This window comes from Ochotona princeps, chromosome 29 (assembly GCF_030435755.1).
Source record: "Ochotona princeps isolate mOchPri1 chromosome 29, mOchPri1.hap1, whole genome shotgun sequence".
NCBI classification, from domain to species: domain Eukaryota; kingdom Metazoa; phylum Chordata; class Mammalia; order Lagomorpha; family Ochotonidae; genus Ochotona; species Ochotona princeps.
Genome location: NC_080860.1, coordinates 1,304,001 through 1,319,929, shown reverse-complemented (window position 1 = coordinate 1,319,929; position 15,929 = coordinate 1,304,001). Strand labels below are relative to the sequence as shown.

The window sequence follows — 15,929 nt, the reverse complement described above, 5'->3', positions numbered from 1 at the left end:
AGCCTGAAGTGCCTCTAGCAAACAGCTGGTGTAAGAGAACGGGCCTGGCCTCCAACGGGTGGGCTCGTGGCCCTCTGGCTTCCCACACGCCTCCAGGCCGCTGCAGTTCCCAGGAGGTGAGGCCCCTAGGTCCCTGCCAGCGCTCACTCACCTCCATCCCCGGGAGGTTGATGTCTTCTCTGTTCCGTCACAGTAACGGGACTCAGGCTGAATTAAGGACACGCTGCACACATGGCGCATGGTTCATGTGAATAGTCATCGACAGTAAGTATAATGCATGCACACAAAGGTATTTCAAAAAGCTTATGGCAAACCAAAACCGGATCTATTTAGGCGCAAACGTGTGTTGACATATGCCTGTGAAGGGGTCTTACAAGTTTTGGGAAAATGTGGGTTGCACATGATGGTTCAGTGGCTAAATCCTCACCTTGCAAGTACCAGCATCCCTTACAGGTGCTGGTTCGTGTCCCGGCTGCCCCACTTCCCATCCAGCTCCCTGCCTGTGGCCTGGGAAAGAAACCAAGGACAGCCCAAAGCCCTGGAACCCTGCACCTGCATGAGAGACCCAAAGAAGCTCCTGGCTCCTGGCTTCAGGTTGACTCAGCTCTGGCCGTTGTGGTCACTTGGGGAGTGAACCAGTGGACGGAAGATCTTCCTCTCTGTCTCTCCTTTGGTCTGTAAATCTACTTTTCAATGAAATTAAATTCAGCTTTTTAAAAAAATTCTTGAGAAATGCACATTATAAAAACACTTCATGATTTTAACACACACCAAAATAAACTTATTCTTGAATTCTGCTGTCCCCACAGTTCTTGAAGTTCCCTCATAGGTGAGTGGATCAAAATGACATCCGGATGGGGTCAGACTGGGCCACACAGGGGAGGTCTTGGGGAGGAGGCGACTGAAGACAAGGAGGCTTGGGGGCACCAGGGGAAGAGCTGGGTGGGCTCCTTCCCCCTTCCTGGCAGCAACAGAGACAAGGCTGTCCCCACCGAAAGCAGCCACATCTCAGAATGGCGCCCCGAGGACGGAGAAAGGGAGACCGCGTCCCCACAGCGCTGGTCCTGGGGTTGGGCTGCGGCGCCTGGCCACTCCAGGCTGGATTTAGTTAGCTCCACTCCCAGGCAAGGCAAGACTTTGCTCCCCTGGCCTCCCCTGTCTGCCCCGAGACTGCAGGGAGCGAGGCAGGGCCCACACGGTGAGGAAGCGACTGAGCGTGACACCAGCCCTGAGCCGGTCCCATGCCCATGCACGCCTGCCCGCTGGCCAGCACGTGCGCGTCAGGGGGCCCTGGGGATGCGGCGGGGCACAGGCCTGGGTGCCTGCTGTCCACTTGCCTTCAGCACATCCTCCTGCGAGGAGCTGCACTCCACCGACTCCCGCAGCTCGGCCACCGCGCCGTCCTCCGCCACCGACACCAGCTTCACCGGCACGGCCACCGTCTTCCCCGTGAGGATGGCCGTGTTAAGGATCTCCGCCTCCTGCAAGACCAGACACGCCTGTCCGTCACACACCTGGGCATGGCCTCCCGCACCTCGGCCTTGGCTTGGCAGCCCCGGCACGCGCATGCCTCATGGCTCTTCTGGAGGCGGGGCAGGTCCGGGGCGCATCTGTGCAGCACGCCCCGCCTGGGAGCAGGTCCGGGGCGCATCTCTGTGCAGCACGCCCCGCCTGGGAGCAGGTCCGGGGCGCATCTCTGCGCAGCACGCCCCGCCTGGGAGCAGGTCCGGGGCGCATCTCTGCGCAGCACGCCCCGCCTGGGAGCAGGTCCGGGGCGCATCTCTGTGCAGCACGCCCCGCCTGCATTTAACCCTCCCCTGTGGGTGGGGCCCGCAGCACACACCAGCTCCAGTGGGTGCCTTTCCTGTGGCTTCTGGAGTGTAGGGGCTGGTGAGGTCATATGAGCCTATGTTTCTCCTGGAGAAGATTCAGCTCCAGGAACCAGAACACGGATCTTCTTCCTCCCTGCATTGCTGTTGTCCCTGCCCGGTGAAGGTCAAGGCCCCAGCAGCAGCCCACACCTCTGCTCAGCTCCAGCTCCCCCCAGGCCCCTGTACTCCTACAACGAGTTCTGTCCCATCATGCCCCATCTCTCCAGTGAAATCTGAACGCATCTGGCCCTTTCCTTGACAAAACAATAGCCAAGTCAGGGAGACGCAGCTGCTGCACAGTGCCCTGTGTCCTTGCATACGCTGCCTGAGAGGGGTGCACACCCTGCCTCCCTCCTGGCCAGCGCTGCAAGGCCGCCTGCGCATCGGTTTTCACATGGAGTTTTAGGGTCTTCCGAAGTCGGCAGGAGGAATACGAGTTTGTCGCCCTCCAATGACATCACCCTTTCCTTCCGCTAACTCTCCGCTGCTTAAGTAAGCTCTGATTTTCCCTTCAGAGAACTAGACTAGTGTGACAGCACATCGGGTTTAGCCTTTGGGGATGGTAATGTCTAGATATTTTTTCATTATTTGGATTCTGAAAGACAAGACGCCAGTTTGGAATGCTCTTGAATTTAGAAGACTCCACTTTAAACTGTCTGAATATGTATAGGGCTCCAGACACGGTCTCCTCATTCCCAGCCTGCCAACATCGTGGGAAAGGAAGGCGGCCAAGTCAGAGCTGCCTCCGCTGTCGGCCATCGCACACGGCCAGCTGCGAGGACTCCAGAAACCAGTGGACAAGAGCGCTCCAGCTCTCCAGTCCCGTTGGCTGGTGGCAAAGGAAAGACACGGCTGGGGCCGGCCTCTTCATCCTGGCCGCAGGCCTGCGGAGCCAGAGCCTGCACACATGTGGGCAGGACAGAGCCTCCTGCGGCCACACATGCCCCGGCCATGCGTGCTTCTGCACTCTCAGGTCAGCGTTAACGGCTGACGAGCAGCTGTGTGCCCCTGTGCCCATCTTGGCGTCTGAAGAGCATGCGCCCTCTGCCTGCCGGGACAGCAGTGGGGAGGAGTGGTGTTTTCGGGCTTGGTTTTGGGCTTGGTTCGAAGAAGCATGCCCACATCAGCCATAACATTATTTTTCTCTTGTCTTGAGAGTCCATTCAAAGGCAATACTTAAAAATGGAAGAATGGGACCGGGAGTGGAGGAGCTTGCGGTGCAGCAAATTACAATGTTGCTGGTTTGAGTCCCAGTTATTCTGTTACAAGCCTAGTTCTCTGTTAATGCGCCTGGGAAGCAACACCTGATGGCCAAGGCTTGGGTCCTCGCTATTCAGGCGGGACGCCCAGGTGGAGTCCCCGGCTCGGGCTTTGGCCTGGGCCAGGCCTGGTCATCACGGGTCTCCGGGCAGTGAATCCCAGATGAAAGCGCCTCACCCTCCCCTCACCTTCCTAGCCCCCCTCCCCTCTTCTCTCCCTTTCTTTGTCACTCTGCCTTTCGAATAAATATTCTTTTCAAAGTGAAGAAATGCAGAAACTACATCCGGTAAGGCATGCATCCTGACCAACTAGGAGAGGTGCCTGGTCCACGTGGCTGGCTGCTGAGAGAGCAACAGGCAGGCGACTTCCAGTTCCTGGGGAACAAAGCAGGCCCGGGAGTGTTCCCCTTGCGGGGTTTGTGACTGCAGGGCTGGTGTGATGGAGCTTCTATGTTCAGTTCTGCGTCCTCTCTTACACCTGCATGGCACGAAGGACCCTAGATGTTCCTGATGGCAACACAGTGTCCATTGGCCCTGTGTATCTCTGCTCCCAACCTGTGAGGGCCAGGCAGCAGCAGTGCGGAATATGAACCAGTTTCCTAAGGCAACTTGGGGGCTACTTGGAATGGCACTGTAACACCATCCATTCTGAATAACACAGTGCTGTCCAACTTCTGCAAGGTTGTGGCTACCCGCAGGCTGCAGCACAGCGCCCTCCCTGCCTCCCTGGCTCCATCACGTCTGCCTGCCACGAGTTTAGGTAGGTGCAGTGTGCATCAGGTTGGAGACCTGACACTTCCTATGGCCTTGACGGAGACTGACTTTCTGGAATCCTGTCATTTCCCAGCAAACGCTGGCAGTGTAATAAGAAGAGCGATGACTCTTGGCCCGCTCCGAACTTCTGCATGTCCACCTAGCTGGTTTCTTCAGCCACACACCCCTCTCCCCCAGCACGCTCTGCTGAAGATGGGATGCGTTTTTCATCCATGCCACGTTAAATAGGAGAGTTGTTGGATGGCCATGGTAAGCCTGTAGCTAATTAGCACCAATGCCATGTCCCTATAAATAACCCACGTGCTGCTTTCAGCAAGCGGGTGGCATCCATCACGCTGGCACCCGCACTGCATACAATCGAGCACAGACCACTGGTCCCCCAAGCACATGGGCTGCGGCACAGCATGGACACCGATGTCACGTGGAAACAGCCTTCTGGTTTTGGCAGCACCGGGCTTCGTGCTCAGAGCCCATGTGAGCCTGGCGCTCCATCCCGCCTTCTCCCGCTTAGGCTGCCTTCTGGAAGCCACTGACACTCAGGGCACGTGCCATGCTTTCCTCCTTCCCTTTCCTACATTAATTTAAAACAATCTTCTCCAGTTTATCCATGCTCGTTGCAGACATATGATGCCACAAGAAGAGACCCCCTCTCTCCACGCCCATCTTGCTCCCTTCCTGCCATCATTTTCAACCCGCCTGTGTTTTGAAGGTGTTTGTCCCTGTTTATCCAGTGAACACACGAGATTGCACGTTTTTGAATAGCAGCTTTACTCTACCTACTGATTGATGGTAGAGGAGGTTTTATTTCTGACTACATCCTCTTTCTCTCCTGCCTCGGTCAGTTTAGTTTCCTAGTGTGGTTTTTCTATTCATATATTTATATTTTCAAGGAAATGTGTCCCTAATCAAAGGATGATGTTTCACAGAATGGCAGACCCCAGCATCTCACGTGTCCGTGTGAGGGTGAACTCAGAGAGGTCTGAGGCTGAGATGCAACAAACTCATCCATGCTTTGTGCGAAGGTTGACTATAAAAGCTGTCCCTAATATTTTCAAATGCTCTTTGCTGTGGAGCAGGGATGTCCAACCTCAACATGCTCAATATTTGAGGTGAGGGTGGACACTTCTGTTAGCACAATGTCCTGTGACGGCAGCAGCTGTGTTACAATATTCCTGGCCAGTAGATGCCAGCAGCAACCCTCCCACCACCGTCTGCAGATCATGCCACATGTCCCTGGGGTGGGAGGGACATGGCGGTGCGACTCAGTAGTGTTGTAGGATTTGGTTCCTTTACGATTGTTTGTATATCCTGGAGTTATTAGTTGCCTTTCTTTTACTCCCGCCACAGTTCACCTTCAGCATAACCTTTGTCGAGTTTTTGCTGACCTTGAGGTTTTCAGGGGACTGACTCATCAGAAACTTCCGTGTTTCGTTGTTGTTTTCAACCGATTGATTCTGCAGGCCAACTGCTTGGATGTGACTGGTGATGCAAGAGGAAGTGGAGGTCTTGGTTTTTCTTCAGACCAAGGTAAGTATGGAGCCACTGTGTACAACCAGAATGGGCTTGGAAATAAAATGCAAATTTTAAAATCATATTTTACTGTGCCAGAGGAGCTTGTTATTAAAAAACTATCCTGAAATAGTTCAAGCCCCAGCTCAAACACTTTGACCCTCCATGTCTCCTTGGGGGGAGATAGTATGCACACTGCATGTAGTGTCTGAGACGTTATATAAAATAGCCATGGAACAGGACGGCTTGGAGAGCAAAGGGCCTGGCTCTGGGGCCAGGCAACCAGAACCTGCTTGCTCTGCGATTCGGCAAGTCAGTTCAATGGGGCTCACCAAGGCTGCACGCTACGGTGGTGCCTGTAGGGAATGCGTCGGGGAAGGTGCTTAGTGTTCTGATGTCTCTGAGAAGTGCAGGTGTATGGCCGCTTTAGTTATCATCACTGGAAATCACCCTGCAGCCGGTGCCGAGCCCCCTGGAGTGCACAGTGCAGGAGTGAGCACCGGCCCTGTGGCCTTGGCCGGAGGCCAGGACTCCCATCCCGAGCCATAGGAGGCACACACGTGTTAGGTACACTCAGGTCCTCGTGTTCAAATCCAGACACTGCCACTTCCGAGCAGCTTGACTTTGTAAGTCCCAGAAGTGCTCGGCACTTCTCATCTGAGAAGCAGAATCCCAAACAGCACTTATCAGAGAGTCCTTGCGAGCTAATGCGCGAACACATTAACACAGGGCTTGCATAATTAATTTTTCAATAAGGTTATTATTCGTAGTATCATAATACTTTCAATGAGTTATATGGATTCAATAGTTCTTGGCAAATGGATAAGGCACTTGAGAGAAAAGGACATGGAGGCGGGGGGAGGCAAGGGTGAAGGGAGCTTCACAAGGCAGCTCCCTCAGGTTCAGTCCCGGTGGGGGCCTGGGATGGGAGGCAGGGACCTGCTGTCCCAGTGGCTCTCAGGGCCTGCACCCCTGAGCCCACACTGCCTGTAGGAGCTGTTGTGTTGGCCGGAGGTTCACCCACAGAACCCTTGAGCACAAGCCGGCAGCCCCACTGGTTGCTCCACCAAGGGGAAAGAGCGCTTCAATGCTGAGCGAAAGGCGGAGGTCAGGGTCTGATGGAACTTTGTCATGGGTGGTGCGGAGGATTTGCAAGGATGATGTTGACTGTGTATTATTTTTGCATCATATGTTTATTCTAGAAGCTAGACTCTCACAGGCAGTTGGTCTCCATGGTCATATATGGCGTTACTAGAAACGCCCAATAAAAATGGGGAGAAGAAATCAGCCACGAGTTCTTGGCCATCTTCACCTCACACACATGCATCAGGCTCACCTCTGGAGGGAGCACCAGGTCAAGCTGCAGGACCCCAGGCAGGCGTGGCCTCTACCTGCCCAGGGCGTGTGCAGGGCTCAGCCCCATGCTGCGCTGGTTCCCACCTGGGCTCAGACATGTGTCCTGGGTGGGCGCTGGGTGTGGAGGTGAGGGTAACGTGGCAGCTGGACTCCTGTGCCTGATGCAAAGTGGGTGATTCTCAGGCCAGCTGAGCGCTGCCTTTTACAAGCATGGATATCAGCATGACAGAGTGACTTGTACCACCACGCTTCTGGCAGCTCAGTTCACACCAGCTGGGATACAGAACCGGCAGATGACTGTCACGACACGACACTACTCAGCCGTAAAAGGAAGGGGGTCCTATAGCAAGATGGATGCAGCCAGAAGCCATGTTGGTGGAACGAACCCATCCCAAAGACAGCTCAAGTAAGGATAGGGACGGAACGGACACGTTGGGATGTGACTGCCCGGGTGTGTACCCCAGTAGAGCAGTGGGTTGGGATGTGACTGCCCGGGTGTCTACCCCAGTGGAGCTGTGGGTTGGGATGCGACTGCCCGGGTGTCTACCCCAGGGGAGCTGTGGGTTGGGATGCGACTGCCCGGGTGTCTACCCCAGGGGAGCTGTGGGTTGGGATGCGACTGCCCGGGTGTCTACCCCAGTGGAGCTGTGGGTTGGGATGCGACTGCCCGGGTGTCTACCCCAGGGGAGCTGTGGGTTGGGATGCGACTGCCCGGGTGTCTACCCCAGGGGAGCTGTGGGTTGGGATGCGACTGCCTGGGTGTATACCCCAGGGGAGCTGTGGGCTTTCTACCTTTTACTTGTCGAATATTGTGTATAGTGGTTAATTAAGCCTGTGATTATACAGTCAATTGAAATTATTTTTATAAAAATTTAAGAAGAAACAGGAAGGAGGGAGAGTGAGCTGGAGGGAAGTATGGTTATCTTCTTAAAACTGCCCCAATGGCATACATGGAATCTGCTCTCTGTTTTGAGAACAATTCTAAGAAAGCTTGGGCAGGTTATTGGCGTGTCCTGGGCTCCCCGCAGAAGCGAGGCTCCAGGCTTTCTGAAATCTGACTTCCCCATTGGGCCTCGTGTTGTGAAGACGCTGCCGGGCTGCACCGGCCTAGGGTGCCGCAGCTGGGAGCAGAGATGAGGGGAGAGGCAGCATTCATTGCCCGGGACGGCTAAGCTCTGTGCTGTTTGCTTCGACAGCTCTAGACCGGCAGGCGTGTGACACATCGGAGCACACCCAGTCCCACCGCAGCAGCTCAGCCCACAGTCTGCAAGGAGGGAGAGGGTCGGACTGCAGTTCACTCAGGACACTTCCTTAATCAATGACTCTTGGTGTCAGAAACACTAAAGCCCAGTGACAGCCCAAGTCCAGCCACTGGCCAAAGCGCTGCTGAGCACGCCAAGTTCAGGCGGTCTGGGATTGGCACCAGAGACTAACAGATGGATACTTCATTTACAGCTGCCTAGCAGAGGTCAGCTTCTGCCTGGCGGTAGCATGGCATGTTTGCTTTTTCAAACTGTGGGGTGGGTGGGGGGGTTTGCCTTTTGTCCGTAGCTAAATGGGCTCTGGTCCCCTCCTCCAGGGCGACAGGGAGACGCATGTCCAATTTTCAAAGGCCATAGAACTCCCCGCAGGCTGTGAGGAGCCTACCAGTTTTACATCCATGAAACTAGGGAATGAATTCGATTCGTATGGAGAGGACAAACAATTAACAGACATCAAAGCCTGCTCCGAGACTTTATGGAATCACACGGGGGACCTAGAAGTGCCACTCGATTCGAGTCTCGCAGCTCCACAGGGCCCTGTGAGGTCATGCGTCCCTTCCAACCTGCCAACCCCAGGGATTATATCGAGGCCTGTTGTCCAGGTGGTCAGCCAAGCCTCCATGATGTCTGCTAATGAGCAGGCGGGGGTGTGGCTGGCCCCACCCCGGAGAACCCAGAAGGCATTTGCAATTGGCCCAGAATACATTATGTGTCTTTCTTTCCTGCACCAGACAAGCTCCTTAATTACATTTTTCTTAGGCTAATATAAGCACTAATTTGCATGCCTTCAGCCCACATTAATTAAGACCAGGGTGGCTGTCCTGGAGAAGGTTCTAAGAGGCAGAGGAATCAGTCTGGGGGTCTAGTCATGGTTAGCCACGCACTGGCCTGGCACCAGGGAACACTGACCAGTGAGTGCGTTCCTGCCACCTCAGGAGGAGCCCAGTCCTCTGCCTGACTCAGGCCCTCGTGGGCATCCAGCCTTTGTTACTGTAGCTCTCAGAAACCATCTTTGAATTTACTGCACGGGTGAACAGAGCGGCTCATGATGCCCACTGCTGACCGCAGCGTGGTCCAGGGGCCACTAGGCACACCGGCTTGCTGGCCCCACTCAAGCATGAGCTTGTGCTTAACATGCAGCTCACTGGGCATTCATCCAAGCAGCGCTGAAGACCCCTCCTCCATCCCCACCGCCAGCAGATTTGCATATAGCTCTGCTCCCTCCCACACTCCGCTCCACGTTGGAAGTGAAACACCATGGATGGATCCTTGCAGAGGCCTGCACATTTCCCAGCTGGAACTGGGGAGCCTGCCACACACAAAGCTCATGGCAGGTTCATGGCAGCCCCAATTCCCCAGACTTTAGTTCAGCAAGACCCTCAGAGGCCGCTGTTCTCCCAGGCGGTCCCCGGCATCATTGCCTGGGCACTCATCACCGGGTTCTGATTTAATTAACCTGGGCTTTGGCAGGAGCCACGCAGCCTGTGTGCGGCCAAGCAAGCATCTGCTGCTGATCAGCTCAGCCGGTTGGAGTGTGGTGTTAGTGAGTCCAAGGTCAAGGGTTCAATTCCCATCAGGCTGCAGCTCTGTGCAAAATTAAAGACTGAGCTGATGACCCTGAGGCCGGCCAAAAACTTCCTAACAGAGAAAATGAGAATAGATACGCATACTACTGTCCAACTGTCTTGACTTGCTGGGGTTGAGGGGTCTGTGAGGCCAGACGCAGAGTCGTGATGCCCAGTCAAGGCCACCTGCTTGGAGCTCTGACAATGCAACAATGGCTGGCACCCACTTTCCCAGGGAGTTCAGACATCCAGGGACCAGGACCCATCCATCAGGATTTCTCTTTGTGTCTGCCCAAGGGACTTGACCCCAGCAGTTCTCAGACTTGGCTGAGCCTGGGAACTGCCCAGGAACTCAGTGTTGGAGCTGTGTCCCCCACTCAGATTCTGAATTAACTGTCCAGGGCTGGAACTCGTACTCCAGGGACTGAGAATCCTGGGCGCAGCTCCTGGCAGCAACATGTGAGGGGAGGTAATCTGTCTTCAAGTGACAGTCCCTTTCGTCAGCAATGCCAGAGTGGCCTCCCCGATGGGGTCGCAGCCACCACAGGCGCACTCACACCCCAGGCAGATGACTCCACCGGGAGGGTGGCCTGCAGATGGGTGAGAGAGAAGGTTCCCTGCTCCACTTTGAAGGAACACCAGGAGTGGAGCTGGTATTGGGAAGCAAAGGAATGCCACCCAGAGCTAAATGCAGGGAGCACACGAGGCTCTGGCCTGTGGTCCCAGGGCGCCTGGTCCTGAGTCCCGTCCTGCGCTCCGGCCGGCCGACTGGATGCGCAGGAGAGCCGTGAGCTCAGCACTGTAGCGCATTGTCCCCCATGCGCCCACAGCTATTATCTCCCAGACTTCCCAGACTTCAGCAGCTACGGACGTCTCGGCACCTGCAGCTCCCCACCCCTCCATCCACTCCTTGCTACAATGCCTCCTCCTAGCTCTCCTTATTTTTCTGTTCATTTGGTTATCTGTTAAAATGCCTGCAAGAGGGCCGAGGGAGGCAGACCTGCGTGTCTGAACACTGTTAAGTCCATCACACCAGACACACACTCGGCCCCCAGGAGGCTCTCAACAGTCAGCATTGCCACAGGTATCAGCAAAAAGGTTCTAAAGACACACATTGTAGCAGAAGAGGTCTGGCTGCTGCCTGCAACACGGGTATCCCCCATGGGTGCTCCTTACACGTCCTGGCTGCTCTGCTGCAGGCTCAGCTGCCTGCTAATGTGCCTGGGAAAGACGGCGAGAGAGCTTGGGCCCTGCACCACTGAGGGAGACCTGGGGGAAGCTCCTGGCTCTTAGATTCAGCCTGGCACAGCCCTGGCCATTGCAGTCATTTGATGAGCCAATGGATAGAAGCTCCCCTGCTTTCTCCCCTCTCTCTGTAACACAGCTTTTCAAATAAATAAAATACAAACCTTTAACTAAAAACAACAACAACCACCACTTTATTTCCTGACTTAATCCTCTTCCCTTTACTGTTCTCCTGTGGGGGCTGGGGAGCTGCCAGGGGCCACTTCCAAGCAGGGTGTATTTTTGGTGAGGACAGGATTAAGTCTGTAAAATATGCTTCCTGGTTTGTTGGAGAAACTAAAAGGAGAGAGATGATAAATGTGTGTCCCAAGGGAACGGAGTCTGAAGTCAGAGTGTGATATTAATTAAGTTCTCCACTACCGGGGCTTCACATTCGCAAGCACCATGGATTCCAATTTTAAAAAGTTTACATCTGAGAAATTACAACCTGATTGAGTCTTGCAAAGGGTGTTCTGAGCAAAACCAAAAAAATATGCAAAATGTGAAGGAGCATCGTGACTTGAGTCAAACGTAATGAGCTGTGCAGGCTATTTTGTTTACTGCCCCACAGAGTTTGAAAAGCACACAAAAGGTTTTGAAGTGTAAATTCTCCTTGACTTCAGGCAAAATGTGACTAGGAGTTTGGTTATACAGGAAAAAAAAAAAACCTCAAAAAAGTGATTGCATTAAAAGGAAATACACTTTGTAGCTTCTTTAAAGTTGCCGATGCAGGGCCAAGGTCAAGGAATGGTGGACAGACGAGGTTGTGGGGGACCCCAGGTGCAGGGAGTCAGGGGGGACCCCAGGTGCAGGGAGTCGGGGGGACCCCAGGTGCAGGGAGTCAGGGGGGACCCCAGGTGCAGGGAGTCGGGGGGGACTCCAGGTGCAGGGAGTCGGGGGGGACCCCAGGTGCAGGGAGTCAGGGGGGAACCCAGGTGCAGGGAGTCAGGTGGGAGGACCCCAGGTGCAGGGAATCAGGGGGGACCCCAGGTGCAGGGAGTCAGGGGGGGACCCCAGGTGCAGGGAGTCGGGTGGGACCCCAGGTGCAGGGAGTCAGGTGGGAGGACCCCAGGTGCAGGGAGTCAGGGGGGACCCCAGGTGCAGGGAGTCGGGGGGGACCCCAGGTGCAGGGAGTCGGGGGGGACCCCAGGTGCAGGGAGTCAGGCCATGGAACGTGGGGAACGGCAGTGATGGCGTCCTTAGGAGCGGCAGGTGAGTCAGGGGCCGACGGCCTTTGCCAGGGACCGTACTGCAGCCGCAGCAGGCAGCGCGGCTTTCCGGATGGGCCAGGAGAATTTATGCTGACACCCACTCTGAGCGCAGGAGCTGGACTGGTTTCCAAAGCTTGGCCCGGGAAAAGCTCGTCCCTCCCAGGTCTGACTCACACGGACTTCAGCCCTGTTCTCACCCGGCCCCGACACAGACCCAGAGCAGCTCCTCCTTCCTTCTTTTCAAAAATGAAGTCCGTTTCAACAAAGTTCCCACTTTGTCTAAATGTCTTCAGAATGTCACAAGCATGTGAATTCACAAATCCTGAAGAACGCCAACAGCAAGGAGTTAGGTATGCTAATGGGATAGGTTTTTGATAACTGATAGAAACATAAGTACTCTCATTGTGGGAGAAGATAATGACTTAGGCACACGGCATTCTGTGTGGTGAGACCCATGATGTTAAAAGGACTTTGATAAGGATGAGTCTATACAGGGAGGGCTATGCAGATCATACCCAATTGTTAAACCTCATTAAACATGCTTAATAATTAGCTGGCCAAAGAATCTCATTAAGAGTACATTAAATGTGCATTTAAGCCATATTTGAGACACTTCATTACGAGTGACATGGTAAGCTTTGCTGCATAACTTTCACAAAAATTCTAGTCAAATTAAAAGACAAATTTATGTCCCTTTAATTTTATCTTTGAAAACAGACCACTACAATATTAATTTTTCTTTAATTTTCATTGGAAAGTTAGATATATAGAGAGAGGAAGAGAGACAGACACAAGTGGCCGTAATGGCTGGAGCTGAGCTGATCCGAAGCCAGGAGCCAGCAGCTTGTTCCGGGCCTGCCACGCGGGTGCAGGGTCCCAAGGCTTTGGGCCGTCCTTGACTGTGTTTCCAGGCCACAAGCAGGGAGCTGGAAGGGGAGTGGAGCAGCTGGGACATAAACTGGCACATGCCAGATGGGATCCTGGCACATGCGAGCTGAGGATTTAGCCACTGAGACATAGTACTGGGCCCTAAAATTTTTTCTAAGAGATCAATACCTTGTCATGAATTTGATAGCTTCTGTATGTAGTTGTTATTTACATAAATAAACCCACCCCCATAAAGGCTTATTTGTTTATTGTAATTGAAAGACAGAGAGCTGGAGACACAGAGAAGGACACACTCAGAGAGGCCCCCTGCCCACTGGGCAGACTGTAGCCAAGAGTTCAATACCAGTCTCCCGTAAGGGCACAAGGACTGGCCACCTGTGCCATCCTGTGTTCTCGCCTTGGGTGCATGTCAGCAGAGCTGAGAGCTGGACCCAGGCATCTGGTATGAGACGTGGGGTCTCAGGAGGCAGCTTTCCCGCCGTTCTAACACCCATCTCAATTTACCCATTTTAAACAAACAGTTCAGTGAATTTTATTCAATTTTATGTAGCTGTTCAACTTTTACCACAATCAAGTTTCGGAATATTTGATCTCTCCTACTACGTCACTCCTACTACGTCACTCTTCTCAAGACACTCACGAGAAAGGCTTCCCTTGAAAACTGGCCCCTGGTGGTGAGCACTGGGCTGGGGGTCTTAGCCGCATCCATCCAGGTGTCCCCCAGGGCTGCTGCTGTTTCAGATGTCCGGACATGGGGATTTCTGGTGTCAGCTGCCGGCCAGTTCCACACGAGGTCGCCACCACCCAACGGCCCCCTCCTGTCTCATGCAGCAGGAGGAAACTTTGGGTGGCAGTAGGCTCAGCTCACCTTCCTGCACACACAGCAGCGTGGCATGCGTGTGCACACACAGACGACACACCAGCAGGAAGTGGCCACGTTCACAGCACTTTGCCGTTCTGGTACTTACAGATCCAGACCACCTTCCTTTGCTTAGGATTTGAATACTATATAATTTTCTAATCTCTCAGCTTCAGGCTTTTTATGTCTCTGTTTTGTTTTAGATTTTTCTCTTTTTTTCTGGCCACACCGGTCTTAACTGTGGAATCTAATTCATCTCCACCGGCTGTCATCACTTGTGTATTTCAATACATTCCTTTGTGCTTTATCGTATTTTTGGCTTTCTGTTTTCCCAGGCCTTGAAAGTTGATTTTATTTATTCTCTTCCTTGCATTTCCTAAATTGGATTTTCTCCTTTCAATTTTGCTTCCTCTTTGTTTTTAGAGGTTGTGCGCCACCCCCTCCCTGCCCATCTTGAGTGATTATCCCAGCTTTCATTTCCAGTGAAGCCCACGGAGCTGACCTGGTGACATGGTGACTGTCACTGAGCTGTCAGGAAGCCAGTCACTAAGAGTACGCAAATGAGCCCGGCAGTGTGCCTGAGCAGAGGGCCGCTGCTCCTGAGGCACTGTCTGTGAGCAGCCTGAGCTGCCTGCCTGCAGCTCTGTCGGCAGAAGGCCCGCTGGCCTTGGTGCAAAGGTAAGGCTTAGATTTCTCAATGTGTTTCTACAACGGCTGGAGTCAGCCCTCCGTCACAACAGGCACAGTGAGCGCACACACACACACACACACACACCGGTGGAGTCAGCCCTCCATCACGACAGGCACAGTGAGTGCACACACACACACACACACCGGTGGAGTCAGCCCTCCGTCACAACAGGCACAGTGAGCACACACACACACACACACACCGGTGGAGTCAGCCCTCCATCACAACAGGCACAGTGAGTGCACACACACACACACACACACACACACCGGTGGAGTCAGCCCTCCATCACGACAGGCACAGTGAGCGTGCACACACACACACACACACACACACACACCGGTGGAGTCAGCCCTCCGTCACAACAGGCACAGTGAGTGTACACACACACACACACACACTGGCCTACGGTAAGTGCGGTGCCGTTGAAGTGTCAGCAAACGGAGCCTTCCGTTGTGACACAACGTTTTCACTCATGACAGTCCTGCCAGCTGTGCCCCCCCCGGCACCCTCCCTGCGCAGCAGGGGCTCCCAGTTCTGCTTCTCGGGAGAGGACGTTCAGGACTGTGTTGGTGGGACTGGCCTGCGATCCATGCTCAAGAGCTGGTTTGCCTGCCAAGCACAGTGAGGGGGCAGCTGCACTGGCAAATTTTGTGAGCAGAGCAGCAGACCGAGGTGTCCTTTGTGTGCCGAGGGCTTGGCAGCAGGACTGCCGGGTGGCGGTGGAGGCGAGCCTGGCCTACCACGCAGCACCTGCACACAGAGCGGAACAAGTCAAGATCTGCGGCCCAGAGCTCGCAGCCGGAAGGAGTTGGCCTTGGCTGTCCCTGCTTCCCAACAAGGCGCTACTATCACCTGCCAAGAACTGATTTCAATTCTTGCAAAGGTGAGGTTAAGGCAACATAAATTAAATTCTTTAATGAGATTTTCTTAATCATGAATGAGAAATATAAAATGTCAATATCAAATACAAATTATTCTTGATTAATTTTATGGGTTTAGCTAACAACTGATTGAATACATCTTAGATAATTACTTCCACCAATGGCACATCTTGGAATTTTAATCAACTGTTACAGTGTTCTCCCTCTGAGAGAAGGAAGTGGCTACCTGTAGGTCTCCCCTGGTGTAGGTCTCCCCTGGTGTAGGTCTCCCCTCTGGGTACAGGAACTTAGGGGTGCTCCCTGTGTTTGCAGACACCAGGGGACTGTGGGCTGTCAGCTCATCCCAAGTCCACGTGCCCGGCCTTCTCAGGCTCAGAGTCACGGGGAAGAGACCGGCAGATGAACTACTAAAGAACAGAGGGGTGACCTTGAGGCAGGCAGGCGTGTTATGCTAGAAAACCCCAACCTGAGATGCCTCGTGAGAGAACAGGGTCGCACACCCGCCCAGGCTCACCC

General features: G+C 53.9%; 1 protein-coding gene across 1 annotated transcript in view; it reads right to left on the bottom strand.

The window, feature by feature from the left end:
• TMEM132D (transmembrane protein 132D) overlaps positions 1-15,929 on the bottom strand; it is a 289,311-nt gene that overhangs the window by 37,481 nt on the left and 235,901 nt on the right. The window contains exon 5 of the mRNA XM_058656634.1: positions 1,338-1,481. Within this exon, the coding sequence (XP_058512617.1) occupies positions 1,338-1,481 (144 nt within the window). The remainder of the gene's footprint in view (positions 1-1,337; positions 1,482-15,929) is intronic.